Source organism: Scyliorhinus torazame, chromosome 24 (assembly GCF_047496885.1).
Source record: "Scyliorhinus torazame isolate Kashiwa2021f chromosome 24, sScyTor2.1, whole genome shotgun sequence".
In the NCBI taxonomy this organism is placed as follows: Eukaryota; Metazoa; Chordata; class Chondrichthyes; order Carcharhiniformes; family Scyliorhinidae; genus Scyliorhinus; species Scyliorhinus torazame.
The window spans coordinates 7,897,104-7,922,004 of NC_092730.1; the positions used below are offsets into that span (position 1 = coordinate 7,897,104).

The following is a 24,901-nucleotide window of genomic DNA, read 5'->3' on the forward strand; positions in this document are numbered from 1 at the left end:
TGGGGTCTGGGTTTGGGGTCGGGGTTTGGGGTTTGGGGTCGGGGTTTGGGGTCTGGGTTCGGGCTCCGGGTTTGGGGTCTGGCTTCGGGCTCCGTGTTTGGGGTTTGGGGTCCGGGTTTGGGGTCGGGGTTTGGGGTCGGGGTTCGGGCTCCGGGTTTGGGGTCTGGGTTCGGGCTCCGGGTTCGGGCTCCGGGGTCGGGGTTTGGGGTCGGGGTTTGGGGTCGGGGTTTGGGGTCTGGGTTCGGGCTCCGGGTTTGGGGTTTGGGGTCGGGGTTTGGGGTCGGGGTTTGGGGTCTGGGTTCGGGCTCCGGGTTTGGGGTCTGGGTTCGGGCTCCGGGTTCGGGCTCCAGGGTAGGGCTCTGGGTTTGGGGTCGGGGTTTGGGGTCGGGGTTTGGGGTCGGGGTTTGGGGTTTGGGGTCTGGGTTTGGGGTCTGGGTTTGGGTTCGGGCTCCGGGTTTGGGGTTTGGGGTCGTGGTTTGGGGTTTGGGGTCTGGGTTTGGGGTCGGGCTCCGGGGTCGGGGTTTGGGGTCGGGGTTTGGGGTCGGGGTTTGGGGTCTGGGTTTGGGGTCGGGCTCCGGGGTCGGGGTTTGGGGTCGGGCTCCGGGGTCGGGGTTTGGGGTCGGGGTTTGGGGTCGGGGTTTGGGGTTTGGGTTCGGGCTCCGGGTTTGGGGTTTGGGGTCGGGGTTTGGGGTCCGGGTTTGGGGTCTGGGTTTGGGGTCTGGGTTTGGGTTCGGGCTCCGGGTTTGGGGTTTGGGGTCGGGGTTTGGGGTCGGGGTTTGGGGTCGGGGTTTGGGGTCGTGGTTTGGGTTCGGGCTCCGGGTTTGGGGTCGGGGTTCGGGCTCCGGGTTTGGGGTCTGGGTTTGGGGTCGGGGTTTGGGGTCGAGGTTTGGGGTCGGGGTTCGGGCTCCGGGTTTGGGGTCTGGGTTCGGGGTCTGGGTTCGGGCTCCGGGTTTGGGGTCGGGGTTTGGGGTCGGGGTTTGGGGTCTGGGTTCGGGCTCCGGGTTTGGGGTCTGGGTTTGGGGTCGGGGTTTGGGGTCGAGGTTTGGGGTCGGGGTTCGGGCTCCGGGTTTGGGGTCTGGGTTCGGGGTCTGGGTTCGGGCTCCGGGTTTGGGGTCTGGGTTCGGGGTCGGGGTTTGGGGTCTGGGTTTGGGCTCCGGTTTCGGGCTCCGGGTTTCGGACTCCGGGTTTGGGGTCCGGGTTCGGGGTCTGGGTTCGGGGTCTGGGTTCGGGCTCCGGGTTCGGGGTCTGGGTTCGGGTTTGGGGTCTGGGTTCGGGGTCTGGGTTCGGGGTCTGGGTTTGGTGTCGGGGTTCGGGCTCCGGGTTCGGGCTCCGGGTTCGGGCTCCGGGTTTGGGGTCGGGGTTTGGGTTCGGGCTCCGGGTTTGGGGTCGGGGTTTGGGGTCTGGGGTCAGTGTTTGGGGTCGGGGATTGGGGTCGGGGTTTGGGGTTTGGGGTCTGGGTTCGGGCTCCGGGTTTGGGGTCGGGGTTTGGGGTCTGGGTTCGGGGTCTGGGTTCGGGCTCCGGGTTTGGGGTCGGGGTTTGGGGTCGGGTTTCGGGCTCCGGGTTTGGGGTTTGGGGTCGGGGTTTGGGGTCGGGCTCCGGGTTCGGGCTCCGGGTTCGGGCTCCGGGTTCGGGCTCCGGGTTCGGGCTCCGGGTTTGGGGTCGGGGTTTGGGGTCTGGGTTCGGGGTCTGGGTTCGGGCTCCGGGTTTGGGGTCGGGGTTGGGGTCTGGGTTCGGGCTCCGGGTTTGGGGTCGGGGTTTGGGGTCTGGGTTTGGGCTCCGGTTTCGGGCTCCGGGTTTGGGGTCTGGGTTTGGGGTCGGGTTTGGGGTCGGGGTTTGGGGTCTGGGTTCGGGCTCCGGGGTCGGGGTTTGGGGTCAGGGTTTGGGGTCGGGGTTTGGGGTCTGGGTTTGGGCTCCGGTTTCGGGCTCCGGGTTTGGGGTCGGGGTTTGGGGTCGGGGTTTGGGGTCGGGGTTTGGGGTCTGGGTTCGGGCTCCGGGTTCGGGCTCCGGGTTCGGGCTCCGGGTTCGGGCTCCGGGTTTGGGGTCGGGGTTTGGGGTCTGGGGTCAGTGTTTGGGGTCGGGGTTTGGGGTCGGGGTTTGGGGTCGGGGTTTGGGGTCTGGGTTCGGGCTCCGGGTTTGGGGTTTGGGGTCTGGGTTTGGGGTCGAGGTTTGGGGTCTGGGTTTGGGGTCGGGGTTTGGGGTCGGGGTTTGGGGTCGGGGTTTGGGGTCTGGGTTCGGGCTCCGGGTTTGGGGTCTGGGTTCGGGCTCCGGGTTTGGGGTCCGGGTTTGCGGTCGGGGTTTGGGGTCGGGGTTTGGGGTCCGGGTTTGCGGTCGGGGTTTGGGGTCTGGGTTCGGGTTTGGGGTTTGGGGTCTGGGTTCGGGCTCCGGGTTTGGGGTTTGGGGTCGGGGTTTGGGGTCTGGTTTCGGGCTCCGTGGTTTGGGGTCGAGGTTTGGGGTCTGGGTTTGGGGTTTGGGGTCTGGGTTCGGGCTCCGGGGTCGGGGTTTGGGGTCGAGGTTTGGGGTCTGGGTTTGGGGTCTGGGGTCGGGGTCTGGGGTCGGGGTCTGGGGTCGGGGTCGGGGTTTGGGGTCGGGGTTTGGGTTTGGGGTCGGGGTTTGGGGTCGGGGTTTGGGGTCTGGGTTTGGGGTCGGGGTTTGGGGTCGGGGTTTGGGGTCGGGGTTTGGGGTCTGGGTTTGGGGTCTGGGTTCGGGCTCCGGGTTCGGGCTCTGGGTTTGGGGTTTGGGTTCGGGCTCCGGGTTTGGGGTCGGGGTTTGGGGTCGGGGTTTGGGGTCTGGGTTTGGGGTTTGGGGTCGGGGTTTGGGGTCGGGGTTTGGGGTTTGGGGTCTGGGTTCGGGCTCCGGGTTTGGGGTTTGGGGTCTGGGTTTGGGGTCGGGGTTTGGGGTCTGGGTTTGGGGTCGGGGTTTGGGGTCTGGGTTCGGGCTCCGGGTTTGGGGTTTGGGGTCTGGGTTTGGGGTCGGGGTTTGGGGTCTGGGTTTGGGGTCGGGGTTTGGGGTCTGGGTTTCGGGCTCCGGGTTCGGGCTCCGGGTTTGGGGTTTGGGGTCGGGGTTTGCGCTCCGGGTTTGGGGTCGGGGTTTGGGGTCGGGGTTTGGGGTCGGGGTTTGGGGTCTGGGTTCGGGCTCCGGGTTTGGGGTCTGGGTTCGGGCTCCGGGTTTGGGGTCCGGGTTTGCGGTCGGGGTTTGGGGTCGGGGTTTGGGGTCCGGGTTTGCGGTCGGGGTTTGGGGTTTGGGGTCTGGGTTCGGGTTTGGGGTTTGGGGTCTGGGTTCGGGCTCCGGGTTTGGGGTCGGGGTTTGGGGTTTGGGGTCGGGGTTTGGGGTCCGGGTTTGCGGTCGGGGTTTGGGGTCGGGGTTTGGGGTCGGGGTTTGGGGTCGGGGTTTGAGGTCTGGGTTTGGGGTTTGGGGTTTGGGGTCTGGGTTTGGGGTCTGGGGTCGGGGTTTGGGGTCTGGGTTTGGGGTCGGGGTTTGGGGTCTGGTTTCGGGCTCCGTGGTTTGGGGTCGAGGTTTGGGGTCTGGGTTTGGGGTCTGGGTTCGGGCTCCGGGGTCAGGGTTTGGGGTCGAGGTTTGGGGTCTGGGTTTGGGGTCTGGGGTCGGGGTCTGGGGTCGGGGTCTGGGGTCGGGGTCTGGGGTCGGGGTCTGGGGTCGGGGTTTGGGGTCGGGGTTTGGGGTCTGGGTTTGGGGTCTGGGTTCGGGCTCCGGGTTCGGGCTCTGGGTTTGGGGTTTGGGTTCGGGCTCCGGGTTTGGGGTCGGGGTTTGGGGTCGGGGTTTGGGGTCGGGGTTTGGGGTCTGGGTTTGGGGTTTGGGGTCGGGGTTTGGGGTTTGGGGTCGGGGTTTGGGGTCGGGGTTTGGGGTCGGGGTTTGGGGTCGGGGTTTGGGGTCTGGGTTCGGGGTCTGGGTTCGGGGTCGGGGTTTGGGGTCTGGGTTTGGGCTCCGGGTTTGGGGTTTGGGGTCTGGGTTCGGGCTCCGGGTTCGGGGTCTGGGGTTTGGGGTCTGGGTTTGGGGTCGGGGTTTGGGGCCTGGGTTCGGGCTCCAGGTTTGGGGTCCGGGTTTGGGGTCTGGGTTCGGGCTCCGGGTTCGGGGTCTGGGTTTGGGGTCGGGGTTTGGGGTCTGGGTTTGGGGTCTGGGTTTGGGGTTTGGGGTTTGGGCTCCGGGTTTGGGGTCTGGGTTCGGGCTCCGGGTTTGGGGTCTAGGTTCGGGCTCCGGGTTCGGGCTCCGGGTTCGGGCTCCGGGTTTGGGGTTTGGGGTCGGGGTTTGGGGTCGGGGTTTGGGGTCGGGGTTTGCGCTCCGGGTTTCTGGGGTATATATTCCACGTGGTGACCTTGTCTGCCGTCTACATCATCTTGTTGTGATCCGACAGCTGTAACTGCAATGCTCAGATGCCCCGGCCGGTGAAGGTGGCAGCGATCGGGGGGCAGAGTTACCTCAGCACCATCCTCAGGTTCTTTGTGGAGCAGCTGGCCAACAAAACCTCCGACTGGCTCAACTACCTGAGGATCCTGGTCATTCCCCTGGGTGAGTGTCCGAGAGAGGGGGCAACACACACAGGGGGCGATGGGGGGAGGGGGTGACGGGGGTGTGGGGGGGGTGTCGGAGGTGAGGGGAGGGTGTGGGTGGGGTGATGGGGTGTGGGGGGGGGTGACGGGGAGGGGGTGACGGGGGAGGGGGGTGACGGGGGAGAGGGTGTATGGTGGAGGGGGTGATGGGCAGCGCGTGTGGGGGGTGACGGGGGAAGGGGTGACAGGGAGGGGGGGGTGACGGGGGAGAGGGGGTGACGGGGAGGGGGTGTATGGTGTGTGGGTGAGGGGGGGTGGCGGGCAGCCGGTGGGGGGGGTGGGGGGGGGTGACGGGGGAGGGGGTGACGGGGAAGGGGTGTATGGTGTGTGGGTGAGGGGGGTGGCGGGCAGCCGGTGGGGGTGGGTGACGGGGGAGGGGGTGACGGGGAAGGGGTGTATGGTGTGTGGGTGAGGGGGGGTGGCGGGGCAGCCGGTGGGGGGGTGGGGGGGGTGACGGGGGAGGGGGGTGACGGGGAAGGGGTGTATGGTGTGTGGGTGAGGGGGGTGGCGGGCAGCCGGTGGGGGTGGGTGACGGGGGAGGGGGTGACGGGGAAGGGGTGTATGATGTGTGGGTGAGGGGGGGGTGGCGGGCAGCGGGTGGGGGGGGGGTGATGGGGGTGACGGGGGAGGGGGTGACGGGGAAGGGGTGTATGGTGTGTGGGGGAGGGGGGTGGCGGGCAGCCGGTGGGGGGGGGGTGACGGGGGAGGGGGTGACGGGGGAGGGGGTGACGGGGAAGGGGTGTATGGTGTGTGGGTGAGGGGGTGTGGGGGGGGTGACGGGGGTGAGGGGAGGGTGTGGGTGGGGTGACGGGGGTGAGGGTGTGGGGGGGTGACGGGGGTGAGGGGAGGGTGTGGGGGTGACGGGGGTGTGGGGGGGTGGCGGGGAGGGTGTGGGGGGGGTGATGGGGGAGGGGGTGTATGGTGTGTGGGTGAGGGGGGGTGGCGGGCAGCCGGTGGGGGGTGGGGGGGGTGGGGGGTGACGGGGGAGGGGGGTGACGGGGAAGGGGTGACGGGGAAGGGGTGTATGGTGTGTGGGGGGGGATGGCGAGCAGCGTGTGGGAGGGGGGAGGGGGTGACGGGGAGGGGGGTGACGGGGAAGGGGTGTTTGGTGTGTGGGTGAGGGGGGTGTGGGGGGGGTGGCGGGCAGCGTGTGGGGGGGTGACGGGGAAGGGGTGTTTGGTGTGTGGGGAGGGGGAGGGGGTGATGGGGAGGGCGTGACGGGGAGGGGGTGTATGATGTGTGGGTGAGGGGGGGTGGCGGGCAGCGGGTGGGGGGGGTAATGGGGGAGAGGGAAGGGGGGGGTGACGGGGAGGGGGTGACGGGGAGGGGGTGTATGGTGTGTGGGTGAGGGGGGGTGGCGGGCAGCCGGTGGGGGGGTAATGGGGGAGAGGGAAGGGGGGGTGACGGGGAGGGGGTGACGGGGAGGGGGTGACGGGGAGGGGGTGGATGGTGTGTGGGTGAGGGGGGGTGGCGGGCAGCGGGTGGGGGGGTGGGGGGGGGTAATGGGGGAGAGGGGAGGGGGTGACGGGGAGGGGGTGGATGGTGTGTGGGTGAGGGGGGGTGGCGGGCAGCGGGTGGGGGGGGTAATGGGGGAGAGGGAAGGGGGGGTGACGGGGAGGGGGTGGATGGTGTGTGGGTGAGGGGGTGTGGGGGGGGTGGCGGGCAGCGTGTGGCGGGATGGAGGTTGTCCTGATGTTGACATGTCTCTGCCAGGCTGCCACCCTGTTGCCAGGTACCTGGGCTGTGTGGACGGCAGGTACAGCAGCCTCTTCCTCGACCCCGCCTGGACTGACCTGTTCAGCAAGTCCGAGGCTCCCACTGCAGGTAGGACCGGGGGGGGGGGGGGGGGGGGGGACAGAACACAGAACCCTCGGTGATTCCTCCACAGTAACCCTGGAGCCACGGCCCGCCCCAAAGATTCAGGGCATTGTGGGGGGGGGGGTCTGCCAGATCCACCCTCCCACCCCCCATGCATCCCTTCCTCCCCTTCCCTTCGCTCCCTCTCCTTCCCTTCGCTCCCTCCCCTTCCCTTCGCTCCCTCCCCTTCCCTTCGCTCCCTCCCCTTCCCTTCGCTCCCTCTCCTTCCCTTCGCTCCCTCCCCTTCCCTTCGCTCCCTCTCCTTCCCTTCGCTCCCTCCCCTTCCCTTCGCTCCCTCCCCTTCCCCTTCGCTCCCTCCCCTTCCCCTTCGCTCCCTCCCCTTCCCTTCGCTCCCTCCCCCTTCTCTTCGCTCCCTCTCCTTCTCTTCGCTCCCCTCCCCTCTCCCTTCGCTCCCTCCCCTTCCCTTCGCTCCCTCTCCTTCCCTTCGCTCCCTCTAATTCCCTTCGCTCCCTCCCCTTCCCCTTCGCTCCGCTCCCTCCCCTTCCTTCGCTCCCTCCCCTTCCCTTCGCTCCCTCCCCTTCCCTTCGCTCCCTCCCCTTCGCTCCCTCCCCTTCCCTTCGCTCCCTCCCCTTCCCTTCGCTCCCTCCCCTTCCCTTCGCTCCCTCCCCTTCCCTTCGCTCCCTCCCCTTCCCTTTGCTCCCTCTCCTTCCCTTTGCGCGCTCCCTCTCCTTCTCTTCGCTCCCTCCCCTTCCCTTCGCTCCCTCCCCTTCCCTTCGCTCCCTCCCCTTCCCTTCGATCCCTCCCCTCCCTTCGCTCCCCTTCCCTTCGCTCCCTCCCCTTCCCTTCGCTCCCTCCCCTTCCCTTCGCTCCCTCTCCTTCCCTTCGCTCCCTCTCCTTCCCTTCGCTCCCTCTCCTTCTCTTCGCTCCCTCTCCTTCTCTTCGCTCCCTCTCCTTCTCTTCGCTCCCTCCCCTTCCCTTCGCTCCCTCCCCTTCCCTTCGCTCCCTCTCCTTCCCTTCGCTCCCTCTCCTTCTCTTCGCTCCCTCCCCTTCCCTTCGCTCCCTCCCCTTCCCTTCGCTCCCTCCCCTTCCCTTCGCTCCCTCCCCTTCCCTTCGCTCCCTCCCCTTCCCTTCGCTCCCTCCCCTTCCCTTCGCTCCCTCCCCTTCCCTTAGCTCCCTCCCCTTCCCTTCGCTCCCTCCCCTTCCCTTCGCTCCCTCCCCTTCCCTTCGCTCCCTCCCCTTCTCTTCGCTCCCTCTCCTTCCCTTCGCTCCCCTCCCCTTCCCTTCGCTCCCTCCCCTTCCCTTCGCTCCCTCTCCTTCCCTTCGCTCCCTCCCCTTCCCTTCGCTCCCTCCCCTTCCCTTCGCTCCCTCCCCTTCCCTTCGCTCCCTCTCCTTCCCTTCGCTCCCTCTCCTTCCCTTCGCTCCGTCCCCTTCCCTTCGCTCCCTCTCCTTCCCTTCGCTCCCTCTCCTTCCCTTCGCTCCCTCCCCTTCCCTTCGCTCCCTCTCCTTCCCTTCGCTCCCTCCCCTTCCCTTCGCTCCCTCTCCTTCCCTTCGCTCCCGCTCTGTGATGTCCCGCTATCTCAATACAACTCACTCAGGACCAACAGAGATCAAAGTCTGTGTCTTTCCTGATGTGTGCGTGCATGCTCTGTGTGTGTGTTGGATATGTGATGCGTGTGCTGCATGTGTGCGTGTTGTGTGTGTGTTGCAGGTGTTCAGTGTGTGCTGCATGTGTGCGTGTTCAGATTATGTTGCATCTGTGCGTGTTCACTGTGTGTGCTGCATGTGTCCAGTGTGCGTGTTGCATGTTTGCGTGTCCAGTGTGCATGTTGCATGTGTGCGTGTTCAGATTGCGTGTTGCATGTGTGCATGGTGGGAATGGGAGATCACTGGTTGGTTCTCTCCAGGTGTAAAGCTCTTGATATGGCGACAGAAACTGCTCTTACTTTTTAAAGAATGTTTGGGCCTTTAATCCTTCTCTTTAGATGCACTGGATGTGGTTGGACGGATTTTTCAGTACATTTCGGGAGCACATGTATCTCACCAGCTCCCAATAGCCGAGGCCATGTTAACTTGTAAACACAAGAGGTAAGGAAGCTCTGTTTATAAATCCTGGGTCACTAGGCCCGATGTTTGGAACACTGGTTCTCATGTCTGTCGTCTGATTCTCTTACTGACTCTCTCCCCACAGTCACGAAGATGATTCCTACCAGAAGTTTATTCCATTTGTCGGTGTGAGTATCTTAATTACTGGCTGTTACTTCAGTGTCAAGGGGAGTTCATCTGTCTGTGTGACACACACATTCACTCACGTTCGCTCTCCGTCTCTGTGGCACACACACAGACTCACGTTTGCTCTCTGTCTCTGTGACACACACACACACACTCACTCACGTTCGCTCTCTGTCTCTGACACACACACTCACGTTCACTCTCTGTCTCTGTGACACACACACACTCACTCACGCTCGCTCTGTCTCTGTGACACACACTCACTCACGCTCGCTCTCTGTCTCTGTGACACACACACTCACTCACGCTCGCTCTCTGTCTCTGTGACACACACACTCACACACGTTCGCTCTCTGTCTCTGTGACACACACACATTCACACACGTTCGCTCTCCGTCTCTGTGACACACACACTCACTCACGCTCGCTCTCTGTCTCTGTGACACACACACTCACACACGTTCGCTCTCTGTCTCTGTGACACACACACATTCACACACGTTCGCTCTCTGTCTCTGTGACACACACTCACTCACTCACGCTCGCTCTCCGTCTCTGTGACACACACACTCACTCAAGTTCGCTCTCTGTCTCTGTGACACACACACTCACGCTCGCTCTCCGTCTCTGTGACACACACACACTCAAACGTTCACTCTGTCTCTGTGACACCCACACACAGACTCACTCACGTTCGCTCTGTCTCTGTGACACACACTCACTCACGCTCGCTCTCTGTCTCTGTGACACACTCACTCATGTTCGCTTTGTCTCTGTGACACACTCACTCGCGATCGCTCTCTGTCTCTGTGACACACACACACTCACGTTCGCTCTCTGTCTCTGTGACACACACACACAGACTCACGTTTGCTCTCTGTCTCTGTGACACACTCACACACACACTCACTCACGTTCGCTCTCTGTCTCTGACACACACACTCACGTTTGCTCTCTGTCTCTGTGACACACACACACTCACTCACGCTCGCTCTGTCTCTGTGACACACACACTCACTCACGTTTTCTCTCTGTCTCTGTGACACACACACACACACTCACTCACGTTCGCTCTCTGTCTCTGACACACTCACGTTTGCTCTCTGTCTCTGTGACACACTCACACACTCACTCACGCTCGCTCTCTGTCTGTGACACACACACACTCACTCACGTTCGCTCTCTGTCTCTGTGACACACACTCACTCACGCTCGCTCTCTGTCTCTGTGACACACACTCACTCACGCTCGCTCTCTGTCTCTGTGACACATACACTCACTCACGCTCGCTCTCTGTCTCTGTGACACACTCACTCATGTTCGCTTTGTCTCTGTGACACACTCACTCGCGATCGCTCTCTGTCTCTGTGACACACACTCACTCACACTCGCTCTCTGTCTCTGTGACACACACACTCACTCACGCTCGCTCTCTGTCTCTGTGACACACACTCACTCACGCTCGCTCTCTGTCTCTGTGACACACACACTCACTCACGCTCGCTCTCTGTCTCTGTGACACACACACACTCACTCACGTTCGCTCTCTGTCTCTGTGACACACACTCACTCACGCTCGCTCTCTGTCTCTGTGACACACACACTCACTCACGTTCGCTCTCTGTCTCTGTGACACGCACTCACTCACGCTCGCTCTCTGACTCTGTGACACACTCACACACACTCACGCTCGCTCTCTGTCTCTGTGACACACTCACTCACGTTCGCTCTCTGTCTCTGTGACACACTCACGTTCGCTCTCTGTCTCTGTGACACACTCATTCACGTTCGCTCTCTGCCTCTGTGACACACTCACTCATGTTCACTCTCTGTCTCTGACACACTCACGTTCGCTCTCTGTCTCTGTGACACACTCACGCACGTTCGCTCTCTGTCTCTGTGACACACACACACACACTCACTCACGTTCGCTCTCTGTCTCTGTGACACACTCACTCACGTTCACTCTCTGACTCTGACGCACTCATTCACGTTCGCTCTCTGCCTCTGTGACACACTCACTCACGTTCGCTCTCTGTCTCTGTGACACACTCACGTTCGCTCTCTGTCTCTGTGACACACTCATTCACGTTCGCTCTCTGCCTCTGTGACACACTCACTCACGTACACTCTCTGTCTCTGACACACTCACGTTCGCTCTCTGTCTCTGTGACACACTCATGCACGTTCGCTCTCTGTCTCTGTGACACACTCACTCACGTTCATTCTCTGTCTCTGACGCACTCACTCACGTTCGCTCTCTGTCAATGTGACACACTCATGTTCGCTCTCTGTGACACATTCATTCACGTTCGCTCTCTGCCTCTGTGACACACTCACTCACGTTCGCTCTCTGTGACATTCACTCACGTTAGCTCTCTGACTCTGTGACACACTCACTCATGTTCGCTTTGTCTCTGTGACACACTCACTCACGTTCACTCTCTGTCTCTGTGACACACTTATTTGTCGGTGTGAGTATCTTAATTACTGGCTGTTACTTCAGTGTCAAGGGGAATTCATCTGTCTGTGTGACACACACATTCACTCACGTTCACTCTCTGTCTCTGTGACACACACACACTCACGCTCGCTCTGTCTCTGTGACACACATTCACTCACTCACGTTCGCTCTCTGTCTCTGTGACACACATTCACTCACGCTCGCTCTGTCTCTGTGACACACATTCACTCACGTTCGCTCTCTGTCTCTGTGACACTCACTCACGTTCGCTCTCTGTCTCTGTGACACACACACACAGACTCACTCACGTTCGCTCTCTGTCTCTGTGACACACTCACACACACATTGACGCTCGCTCTCTGTCTCTGTGACACACACTCACTCACGCTCGCTCTCTGTCTCTGTGACTCACTCACGTTCGCTCTCCGTCTCTGTGTCACACACTCACTCACGTTCGCTCTCTCTCTGTGACACACACATTTTCGCTCTCCATCTCTGTGTCACACACACACACACTCACTCACGTTCGCTCTCTGTCTCTGTGACACACTCACTCACGTTCACTCTCTGTCTCTGACGCACTCATTCACGTTCGCTCTCTGCCTCTGTGACACACTCACTCACGTTCGCTTTGTCTCTGTGACACACTCACTCACGTTCGCTCTCTGTCTCTGTGACACACACTCACTCACGCTCGCTCTCTGTCTCTGTGACACACACACTCACTCACGTTCGCTCTCTGTCTCTGTGACACGCACTCACTCACGCTCGCTCTCTGACTCTGTGACACACTCACACACACTCACGCTCGCTCTCTGTCTCTGTGACACACTCACTCACGTTCGCTCTCTGTCTCTGTGACACACTCACGTTCGCTCTCTGTCTCTGTGACACACTCATTCACGTTCGCTCTCTGCCTCTGTGACACACTCACTCATGTTCACTCTCTGTCTCTGACACACTCACGTTCGCTCTCTGTCTCTGTGACACACTCACGCACGTTCGCTCTCTGTCTCTGTGACACACACACACACACACACACTCACTCACGTTCGCTCTCTGTCTCTGTGACACACTCACTCACGTTCACTCTCTGACTCTGACGCACTCATTCACGTTCGCTCTCTGCCTCTGTGACACACTCACTCACGTTCGCTCTCTGTCTCTGTGACACACTCACTCACGTTCGCTCTCTGTCTCTGTGACACACTCATTCACGTTCGCTCTCTGCCTCTGTGACACACTCACTCACGTTCACTCTCTGTCTCTGACACACTCACGTTCGCTCTCTGTCTCTGTGACACACTCATGCACGTTCGCTCTCTGTCTCTGTGACACACTCACTCACGTTCATTCTCTGTCTCTGACGCACTCACTCACGTTCGCTCTCTGTCAATGTGACACACTCATGTTCGCTCTCTGTGACACATTCATTCACGTTCGCTCTCTGCCTCTGTGACACACTCACTCACGTTCGCTCTCTGTGACATTCACTCACGTTAGCTCTCTGACTCTGTGACACACTCACTCATGTTCGCTTTGTCTCTGTGACACACTCACTCACGTTCACTCTCTGTCTCTGTGACACACTTATTTGTCGGTGTGAGTATCTTAATTACTGGCTGTTACTTCAGTGTCAAGGGGAATTCATCTGTCTGTGTGACACACACATTCACTCACGTTCACTCTCTGTCTCTGTGACACACACACACTCACGCTCGCTCTGTCTCTGTGACACTCACTCACGTTCGCTCTCTGTCTCTGTGACACACATTCACTCACGCTCGCTCTGTCTCTGTGACACACATTCACTCACGTTCGCTCTCTGTCTCTGTGACACTCACTCACGTTCGCTCTCTGTCTCTGTGACACACACACACAGACTCACTCACGTTCGCTCTCTGTCTCTGTGACACACTCACACACACATTGACGCTCGCTCTCTGTCTCTGTGACACACACTCACTCACGCTCGCTCTCTGTCTCTGTGACTCACTCACGTTCGCTCTCCGTCTCTGTGTCACACACTCACTCACGTTCGCTCTCTCTCTGTGACACACACATTTTCGCTCTCCGTCTCTGTGTCACACACACACACACTCACTCACGTTCGCTCTCTGTCTCTGTGACACACTCACTCACGTTCACTCTCTGTCTCTGACGCACTCATTCACGTTCGCTCTCTGCCTCTGTGACACACTCACTCACGTTCGCTTTGTCTCTGTGACACACTCACTCACGTTCGCTCTCTGTCTCTGTGACACACTCATTTGTCGGTGTGAGTATCTTAATTACTGGCTGTTACTTCAGTGTCAAGGGGAATTCATCTGTCTGTGTGACACACACATTCACTCACGTTCACTCTCTGTCTCTGTGACACACACACACTCACGCTCGCTCTGTCTCTGTGACACACATTCACTCACTTACGTTCGCTCTCTGTCTCTGTGACACACATTCACTCACGTTCGCTCTCTGTCTCTGTGACACTCACTCACGTTCGCTCTCTGTCTCTGTGACACACTCACACACACATTGACGCTCGCTCTCTGTCTCTGTGACACACACTCACTCACGCTCGCTCTCTGTCTCTGTGACTCACTCACGTTCGCTCTCCGTCTCTGTGTCACACACTCACTCACGCTCGCTCTCTGTCTCTGTGACACACACATTTTCGCTCTCCGTCTCTGTGTCACACACACACACACTCACTCACGTTCGCTCTCTGTCTCTGTGACACACTGACTCACGTTCACACTCTGTCTCTGACGCACTCATTCACGTTCGCTCTCTGCCTCTGTGACACACTCACTCACGTTCGCTCTCTGTCTCTGTGACACACTCATTCACGTTCGCTCTCTGCCTCTGTGACACACTCACTCACGTTCACTCTCTGTCTCTGACACACTCACGTTCGCTCTCTGTCTCTGTGACACACTCACTCACGTTCGCTCTCTGTCAATGTGACACACTCATGTTCGCTCTCTGTGACACATTCATTCACGTTCGCTCTCTGCCTCTGTGACACACTCACTCACGTTCACTCTCTGTGACATTCACTCACGTTCGCTCTCTGACTCTGTGACACACTCACTCATGTTCGCTTTGTCTCTGTGACACACTCACTCACGTTCGCTCTCTGTCTCTGTGACACACTCATTTGTCGGTGTGAGTATCTTAATTACTGGCTGTTACTTCAGTGTCAAGGGGAATTCATCTGTCTGTGTGACACACACATTCACTCACGTTCACTCTCTGTCTCTGTGACACACACACACTCACGCTCGCTCTGTCTCTGTGACACACATTCACTCACGTTCGCTCTCTGTCTCTGTGACACTCACTCACGTTCGCTCTCTGTCTCTGTGACACACACACACAGACTCACTCACGTTCGCTCTCTGTCTCTGTGACACACTCACACACACATTGACGCTCGCTCTCTGTCTCTGTGACACACACTCACTCACGCTCGCTCTCTGTCTCTGTGACTCACTCACGTTCGCTCTCCGTCTCTGTGTCACACACTCACTCACGCTCGCTCTCTGTCTCTGTGACACACATTTTCGCTCTCCGTCTCTGTGTCACACACACACACACACTCACTCACTCATCTGTGACTCACTCACGTTCGCTCTCCATCTCTGTGTCACACACACACACTCACTCACTCACGTACGCTCTCTGTCTCTGTGACACACTCACACACACACACACTCACGTTCGCTCTCTGTCTCTGTGACACACTCACTCACTCACTCACGTACGCTCTCTGTCTCTGTGACACACACACTCACTCACTCACGTATGCTCTCTGTCTCTGTGACACACACACTCACGTTCGCTCTCTGTCTCTGTGACACACTCACGTTCGCTCTCTGTCTCTGTGACACACTCATTCACGTTCGCTCTCTGCCTCTGTGACACACTCACTCATGTTCACTCTCTGTCTCTGACACACTCACGTTCGCTCTCTGTCTCTGTGACACACTCACGCACGTTCGCTCTCTGTCTCTGTGACACACACACACTCACTCACGTTCGCTCTCTGTCTCTGTGACACACTCACTCACGTTCACTCTCTGTCTCTGACGCACTCATTCACGTTCGCTCTCTGCCTCTGTGACACACTCACTCACGTTCGCTCTCTGTCTCTGTGACACACTCATTCACGTTCGCTCTCTGCCTCTGTGACACACTCACTCACGTTCACTCTCTGTCTCTGACACACTCACGTTCGCTCTCTGTCTCTGTGACACACTCATGCACGTTCGCTCTCTGTCTCTGTGGCACACTCACGTTCATTCTCTGTCTCTGACTCACTCACTCACGTTCGCTCTCTGTCAATGTGACACACTCATGTTCGCTCTCTGTGACACATTCATTCACGTTCGCTCTCTGCCTCTGTGACACACTCACTCACGTTCGCTCTCTGTGACATTCACTCACGTTCGCTCTCTGACTCTGTGACACACTCACTCATGTTCGCTTTGTCTCTGTGACACACTCACTCACGTTCGCTCTCTGTCTCTGTGACACACTCATTTGTCGGTGTGAGTATCTTAATTACTGGCTGTTACTTCAGTGTCAAGGGGAATTCATCTGTCTGTGTGACACACACATTCACTCACGTTCACTCTCTGTCTCTGTGACACACACACACTCACGCTCGCTCTGTCTCTGTGACACACATTCACTCACGTTCGCTCTCTGTCTCTGACACACTCACGTTCGCTCTCTGTCTCTGTGACACACTCATGCACGTTCGCTCTCTGTCTCTGTGACACACTCACTCACGTTCATTCTCTGTCTCTGTGACACACACACACTCACGCTCGCTCTGTCTCTGTGAAACACATTCACTCACGTTCGCTCTCTGTCTCTGACACACTCACGTTCGCTCTCTGTCTCTGTGACACACTCATGCACGTTCGCTCTCTGTCTCTGTGACACACTCATGCACGTTCGCTCTCTGTCTCTGTGACACACTCATGCACGTTCGCTCTCTGTCCTCTTTGGATCCTCGCTGTCTTCAGGGGATGTCCCGGAGGACTGGAGAATAGCCAATGTTGTTCCTCTGTTTAAGAAGGGTGGCAGGGATAATCCCGGGAACTACAGGCCGGTGAGCCTTACTTCAGTGGTAGGGAAATTACTGGAGAGAATTCTTCGAGACAGGATCTACTCCCATTTGGAAGCAAATGGACGTATTAGTGAGAGGCAGCACGGTTTTGTGAAGGGGAGGTCGTGTCTCACTAACTTGATAGAGTTTTTCGAGGAGGTCACTAAGATGATTGATGCAGGTAGGGCAGTAGATGTTGTCTATATGGACTTCAGTAAGGCCTTTGACAAGGTCCCTCATGGTAGACTAGTACAAAAGGTGAAGTCACACGGGATCAGGGGTGAACTGGCAAGGTGGATACAGAACTGGCTAGGCCATAGAAGGCAGAGGGTAGCAATGGAGGGATGCTTTTCTAATTGGAGGGCTGTGACCAGTGGTGTTCCACAGGGATCAGTGCTGGGACCTTTGCTCTTTGTAGTATATATAAATGATTTGGAGGAAAATGTAACTGGTCTGATTAGTAAGTTTGCAGACGACACAAAGGTTGGTGGAATTGCGGATAGCGATGAGGACTGTCTGAGGATACAGCAGGATTTAGATTGTCTGGAGACTTGGGCGGAGAGATGGCAGATGGAGTTTAACCTGGACAAATGTGAGGTAATGCATTTTGGAAGGGCTAATGCAGGTAGGGAATATACAGTGAATGGTAGAACCCTCAAGAGTATTGAAAGTCAAAGAGATCTAGGAGTACAGGTCCACAGATCACTGAAAGGGGCTACACAGGTGGAGAAGGTAGTCAAGAAGGCATACGGCATGCTTGCCTTCATTGGCCGGGGCATTGAGTATAAGAATTGGCAAGTCATGTTGCAGCTGTATAGAACCTTAGTTAGGCCACACTTGGAGTATAGTGTTCAATTCTGGTCGCCACACTACCAGAAGGATGTGGAGGCTTTAGAGAGGGTGCAGAAGAGATTTACCAGAATGTTGCCTGGTATGGAGGGCATAAGCTATGAGGAGCGATTGAATAAACTCGGTTTGTTCTCACTGGAACGAAGGAGGTTGAGGGGCGACCTGATAGAGGTATACAAAATTATGAGGGGCATAGACAGAGTGGATAGTCAGAGGCTTTTCCCCAGGGTAGAGGGGTCAATTACTAGGGGGCATAGGTTTAAGGTGAGAGGGGCAAAGTTTAGAGTAGATGTACGAGGCAAGTTTTTTACGCAGAGGGTAGTGGGTGCCTGGAACTCACTACCGGAGGAGGTAGTGGAGGCAGGGACGATAGGGACATTTAAGGGGCATCTTGACAAATATATGAATAGGATGGGAATAGAAGGATACGGACCCAGGAAGTGTAGAAGATTGTAGTTTAGTCAGGCAGTATGGTCGGCACGGGCTTGGAGGGCCGAAGGGCCTGTTCCTGTGCTGTACATTTCTTTGTTCTTTGTTGTTTTGTCTCTCTGACGCACTCACTCATGTTCGCTCTCTGTGACACATTCATTCACGTTCGCTCTCTGTCTCTGTGACACATTCATTCACGTTCGCTCTCTGCCTCTGTGACACACTCACTCACGTTCGCTCTCTGTGACACACTCATTCACGTTCGCTCTCTGTCTCTGTGACACTCACTCACGTTCGCTCTCTGTGACATTCACTCACGTTCGCTCTCTGTCTCTGTGACACACTCACTCATGTTCGCTTTGTCTCTGTGACACACTCACTCACGTTCGCTCTCTGTCTCTGTGACACACTCATTTGTCGGTGTGAGTATCTTAATTACTGGCTGTTACTTCAGTGTCAAGGGGAATTCATCTGTCTGTGTGACACACACATTCACTCACGTTCACTCTCTGTCTCTGTGACACACACACAGACTCACGCTCGCTCTGTCTCTGTGACACACATTCACTCACTCACGTTCGCTCTCTGTCTCTGTGACACACATTCACTCACGTTCGCTCTCTGTCTCTGTGACACTCACTCACGTTCGCTCTCTGTCTCTGTGACACACACACACCGACTCACTCACGTTCGCTCTCTGTCTCTGTGACACACTCACACACACATTGACGCTCGCTCTCTGTCTCTGTGACACACACTCACGCTCGCTCTCTGTCTCTGTGACTCACTCACGTTCGCTCTCCGTCTCTGTGTCACACACTCACTCACGCTCGCTCTCTGTCTCTGTGACACACACATTTTCGCTCTCCGTCTCTGTGTCACACCACACACACTCACTCACTCATCTGTGACTCACTCACGTTCACTCTCCATCTCTGTGTCACACACACACACTCACTCACTCACGTACGCTCTCTGTCTCTGTGACACACACTCACTCACTCACGTACGATCTCTGTCTCTGTGACACACACACTCACTCACGTTCGCTCTCTGCCGCTGAGACACACTCACTCACGTTCACTCTCTGTCTCTGACACACTCACGTTCGCTCTCTGCCGCTGTGACACACTCACACACGTTCGCTCTCTGTCTCTGTGACACACACTCACTCACATTCGCTCTCTCTCTGTGACTCACTCACGTTCGCTCTCTGTCTCTGTGACACTCACTCACGTTCGCTCTCTGTCTCTGTGACACACACACACCGACTCACTCACGTTCGCTCTCTGTCTCTGTGACACACTCACACACACATTGACGCTCGCTCTCTGTCTCTGTGACACACACTCACTCACGCTCGCTCTCTGTCTCTGTGACACACATTCACTCACATTCGCTCTCTCTCTGTGACTCACTCATGTTCGCTTTGTCTCTGTGACACACTCACTCACGTTCGCTCTCTGTCTCTGTGACACACTCATTTGTCGGTGTGAGTATCTTAATTACTGGCTGTTACTTCAGTGTCAAGGGGAATTCATCTGTCTGTGTGACACACACATTCACTCACGTTCACTCTCTGTCTCTGTGACACACACACACTCACGCTCGCTCTGTCTCTGTGACACACATTCACTCACTCACGTTCGCTCTCTGTCTCTGTGACACACACTCTCTCACGCTCGCTCTCTGTCTCTGTGACTCACTCACGTTCGCTCTCCGTCTCTGTGTCACACACTCACTCACGCTCGCTCTCTCTCTGTGACACACACATTTTCGCTCTCCGTCTCTGTGTCACACACACACACACTCACTCACGTTCGCTCTCTGTCTCTGTGACACACTCACTCACGTTCACTCTCTGTCTCTGACGCACTCATTCACGTTCGCTCTCTGCCTCTGTGACACACTCACTCACGTTCGCTCTCTGTCTCTGTGACACACTCATTCACGTTCGCTCTCTGCCTCTGTGACACACTCACTCACGTTCACTCTCTGTCTCTGACACACTCACGTTCGCTCTCTGTCTCTGTGACACACTCACTCACGTTCATTCTCTGTCTCTGACGCACTCACTCACGTTCGCTCTCTGTCAATGTGACACACTCATGTTCGCTCTCTGTGACACATTCATTCACGTTCGCTCTCTGCCTCTGTGACACACTCACTCACGTTCGCTCTCTGTGACACACTCATTCACGTTCGCTCTCTGTCTCTGTGACACTCACTCACGTTCGCTCTCTGCCTCTGTGACACACTCACTCACGTTCACTCTCTGTCTCTGACACACTCACGTTCGCTCTCTGTCTCTGTGACACACTCACTCACGTTCATTCTCTGTCTCTGACGCACTCACTCACGTTCGCTCTCTGTCAATGTGACACACTCATGTTCGCTCTCTGTGACATTCACTCACGTTCGCTCTCTGTCTCTGTGACACACTCACTCATGTTCGCTTTGTCTCTGTGACACACTCACTCACGTTCGCTCTCTGTCTCTGTGACACACTCACACACACATTGACGCTCGCTCTCTGTCTCTGTGACACACACTCACTCACGCTCGCTCTCTGTCTCTGTGACTCACTCACGTTCGCTCTCCGTCTCTGTGTCACACACTCACTCACGTTCGCTCTCTCTCTGTGACACACACATTTTCGCTCTCCGTCTCTGTGTCACACACACACACACTCACTCACGTTCGCTCTCTGTCTCTGTGACACACTCACTCACGTTCACTCTCTGTCTCTGACGCACTCATTCACGTTCGCTCTCTGCCTCTGTGACACACTCACTCACGTTCGCTTTGTCTCTGTGACACACTCACTCACGTTCGCTCTCTGTCTCTGTGACACACTCATTTGTCGGTGTGAGTATCTTAATTACTGGCTGTTACTTCAGTGTCAAGGGGAATTCATCTGTCTGTGTGACACACACATTCACTCACGTTCACTCTCTGTCTCTGTGACACACACACACTCACGCTCGCTCTGTCTCTGTGACACACATTCACTCACGTTCGCTCTCTGTCTCTGTGACACTCACTCACGTTCGCTCTCTGTCTCTGTGACACACTCACACACACATTGACGCTCGCTCTCTGTCTCTGTGACACACACTCACTCACGCTCGCTCTCTGTCTCTGTGACTCACTCACGTTCGCTCTCCGTCTCTGTGTCACACACTCACTCACGCTCGCTCTCTGTCTCTGTGACACACACATTTTCGCTCTCCGTCTCTGTGTCACACACACACACACTCACTCACGTTCGCTCTCTGTCTCTGTGACACACTGACTCACGTTCACACTCTGTCTCTGACGCACTCATTCACGTTCGCTCTCTGCCTCTGTAACACACTCACTCACGTTCGCTCTCTGTCTCTGTGACACTCATTCACGTTCACTCTCTGCCTCTGTGACACACTCACTCACGTTCACTCTCTGTCTCTGACACACTCACGTTCGCTCTCTGTCTCTGTGACACACTCATGCACGTTCGCTCTCTGTCTCTGTGACACACTCACTCACGTTCATTCTCTGTCTCTGACGCACTCACTCACGTTCGCTCTCTGTCAATGTGACACACTCATGTTCGCTCTCTGTGACACATTCATTCACGTTCGCTCTCTGCCTCTGTGACACACTCACTCACGTTCACTCTCTGTGACATTCACTCACGTTCGCTCTCTGACTCTGTGACACACTCACTCATGTTCGCTTTGTCTCTGTGACACACTCACTCACGTTCGCTCTCTGTCTCTGTGACACACTCATTTGTCGGTGTGAGTATCTTAATTACTGGCTGTTACTTCAGTGTCAAGGGGAATTCATCTGTCTGTGTGACACACACATTCACTCACGTTCACTCTCTGTCTCTGTGACACACACACTCACGCTCGCTCTGTCTCTGTGACACACATTCACTCACGTTCGCTCTCTGTCTCTGACACTCACTCACGTTCGCTCTCTGTCTCTGTGACACACACACACAGACTCACTCACGTTCGCTCTCTGTCTCTGTGACACACTCACACACACATTGACGCTCGCTCTCTGTCTCTGTGACACACACTCACTCACGCTCGCTCTCTGTCTCTGTGACTCACTCACGTTCGCTCTCCGTCTCTGTGTCACACACTCACTCACGCTCGCTCTCTGTCTCTGTGACACACATTTTCGCTCTCCGTCTCTGTGTCACACACACACACACACTCACTCACTCATCTGTGACTCACTCACGTTCGCTCTCCATCTCTGTGTCACACACACACACTCACTCACTCACGTACGCTCTCTGTCTCTGTGACACACTCACACACACACACACACTCACGTTCGCTCTCTGTCTCTGTGACACACTCACTCACTCACTCACGTACGCTCTCTGTCTCTGTGACACACACACTCACTCACTCACGTATGCTCTCTGTCTCTGTGACACACACACTCACTCACGCTCGCTCTCTGTCTCTGTGACACACTCACTCACGTTCGCTCTCTGTCTCTGTGACACACTCACGTTCGCTCTCTGTCTCTGTGACACACTCATTCACGTTCGCTCTCTGCCTCTGTGACACACTCACTCATGTTCACTCGCTGTCTCTGACACACTCACGTTCGCTCTCTGTCTCTGTGACACACTCACGCACGTTCGCTCTCTGTCTCTGTGACACACACACACACACACTCACTCACGTTCGCTCTCTGTCTCTGTGACACACTCACTCACGTTCACTCTCTGTCTCTGACGCACTCATTCACGTTCGCTCTCTGCCTCTGTGACACACTCACTCACGTTCACTCTCTGTCTCTGACACACTCACGTTCGCTCTCTGTCTCTGTGACACACTCATGCACGTTCGCTCTCTGTCTCTGTGGCACACTCACTCACGTTCATTCTCTGTCTCTGACTCACTCACTCACGTTCGCTCTCTGTCAATGTGACACACTCATGTTCGCTCTCTGTGACACATTCATTCACGTTCGCTCTCTGCCTCTGTGACACACTCACTCACGTTCGCTCTCTGTGACATTCACTCACGTTCGCTCTCTGACTCTGTGACACACTCACTCATGTTCGCTTTGTCTCTGTGACACACTCACTCACGTTCGCTCTCTGTCTCTGTGACACACTCATTTGTCGGTGTGAGTATCTTAATTACTGGCTGTTACTTCAGTGTCAAGGGGAATTCATCTGTCTGTGTGACACACACATTCACTCACGTTCACTCTCTGTCTCTGTGACACACACACACTCACGCTCGCTCTGTCTCTGTGACACACATTCACTCACGTTCGCTCTCTGTCTCTGACACACTCACGTTCGCACTCTGTCTCTGTGACACACTCATGCACGTTCGCTCTCTGTCTCTGTGACACACTCACTCACGTTCATTCTCTGTCTCTGTGACACACACACACTCACGCTCGCTCTGTCTCTGTGACACACATTCACTCACGTTCGCTCTCTGTCTCTGACACACTCACGTTCGCTCTCTGTCTCTGTGACACACTCATGCACGTTCGCTCTCTGTCTCTGTGACACACTCATGCACGTTCGCTCTCTGTCTCTCTGACGCACTCACTCATGTTCGCTCTCTGTGACACATTCATTCACGTTCGCTCTCTGTCTCTGTGACACATTCATTCACGTTCGCTCTCTGCCTCTGTGACACACTCACTCACGTTCGCTCTCTGTGACACACTCATTCACGTTCGCTCTCTGTCTCTGTGACACTCACTCACGTTCGCTCTCTGTGACATTCACTCACGTTCGCTCTCTGTCTCTGTGACACACTCACTCATGTTCGCTTTGTCTCTGTGACACACTCACTCACGTTCGCTCTCTGTCTCTGTGACACACTCATTTGTCGGTGTGAGTATCTTAATTACTGGCTGTTACTTCAGTGTCAAGGGGAATTCATCTGTCTGTGTGACACACACATTCACTCACGTTCACTCTCTGTCTCTGTGACACACACACAGACTCACGCTCGCTCTGTCTCTGTGACACACATTCACTCACGTTCGCTCTCTGTCTCTGTGACACACATTCACTCACTCACGTTCGCTCTCTGTCTCTGTGACACACATTCACTCACGCTCGCTCTGTCTCTGTGACACACATTCACTCACGTTCGCTCTCTGTCTCTGTGACACTCACTCACGTTCGCTCTCTGTCTCTGTGACACACACACACCGACTCACTCACGTTCGCTCTCTGTCTCTGTGACACACTCACACACACATTGACGCTCGCTCTCTGTCTCTGTGACACACACTCACGCTCGCTCTCTGTCTCTGTGACTCACTCACGTTCGCTCTCCGTCTCTGTGTCACACACTCACTCACGCTCGCTCTCTGTTTCTGTGACACACACATTTTCGCTCTCCGTCTCTGTGTCACACCACACACACTCACTCACTCATCTGTGACTCACTCACGTTCACTCTCCATCTCTGTGTCACACACACACACTCACTCACGTACGCTCTCTGTCTCTGTGACACACACTCACTCACTCACGTACGATCTCTGTCTCTGTGACACACACACTCACTCACGTTCGCTCTCTGCCGCTGTGACACACTCACTCACGTTCACTCTCTGTCTCTGACACACTCACGTTCGCTCTCTGCCGCTGTGACACACTCACACACGTTCGCTCTCTGTCTCTGTGACACACACTCACTCACATTCGCTCTCTCTCTGTGACTCACTCACGTTCGCTCTCTGTCTCTGTGACACTCACTCACGTTCGCTCTCTGTCTCTGTGACACACACACACCGACTCACTCACGTTCGCTCTCTGTCTCTGTGACACACTCACACACACATTGACGCTCGCTCTCTGTCTCTGTGACACACACTCACTCACGCTCGCTCTCTGTCTCTGTGACTCACTCACGTTCGCTCTCCGTCTCTGTGTCACACACTCACTCACGCTCGCTCTCTGTCTCTGTGACACACACATTTTCGCTCTCCGTCTCTGTGTCACACCACACACACTCACTCACTCATCTGTGACTCACTCACGTTCGCTCTCCATCTCTGTGTCACACACACACACTCACTCACGTACGCTCTCTGTCTCTGTGACACACACTCACTCACTCACGTACGCTCTCTGTCTCTGTGACACACACACTCACTCACGTTCGCTCTCTGCCGCTGTGACACACTCACTCACGTTCACTCTCTGTCTCTGACACACTCACGTTCGCTCTCTGCCGCTGTGACACACTCACACACGTTCGCTCTCTGTCTCTGTGACACACATTCACTCACATTCGCTCTCTCTCCGTGACTCACTCATGTTCGCTTTGTCTCTGTGACACACTCACTCACGTTCGCTCTCTGTCTCTGTGACACACTCATTTGTCGGTGTGAGTATCTTAATTACTGGCTGTTACTTCAGTGTCAAGGGGAAT

At 56.6% G+C, this 24,901-nt stretch overlaps 1 protein-coding gene across 1 annotated transcript in view; it reads left to right on the forward strand.

Annotated features, from left to right (window-relative positions):
• Nucleotides 1-24,901, forward strand: part of LOC140399863 (phosphofurin acidic cluster sorting protein 1-like) — a 149,430-nt gene that overhangs the window by 56,099 nt on the left and 68,430 nt on the right. The window contains exons 14-17 of the mRNA XM_072489327.1: nucleotides 4,368-4,522; nucleotides 6,277-6,387; nucleotides 8,364-8,466; nucleotides 8,570-8,612. Coding sequence (XP_072345428.1) covers nucleotides 4,368-4,522; nucleotides 6,277-6,387; nucleotides 8,364-8,466; nucleotides 8,570-8,612 — 412 coding nt within the window. The remainder of the gene's footprint in view (nucleotides 1-4,367; nucleotides 4,523-6,276; nucleotides 6,388-8,363; nucleotides 8,467-8,569; nucleotides 8,613-24,901) is intronic.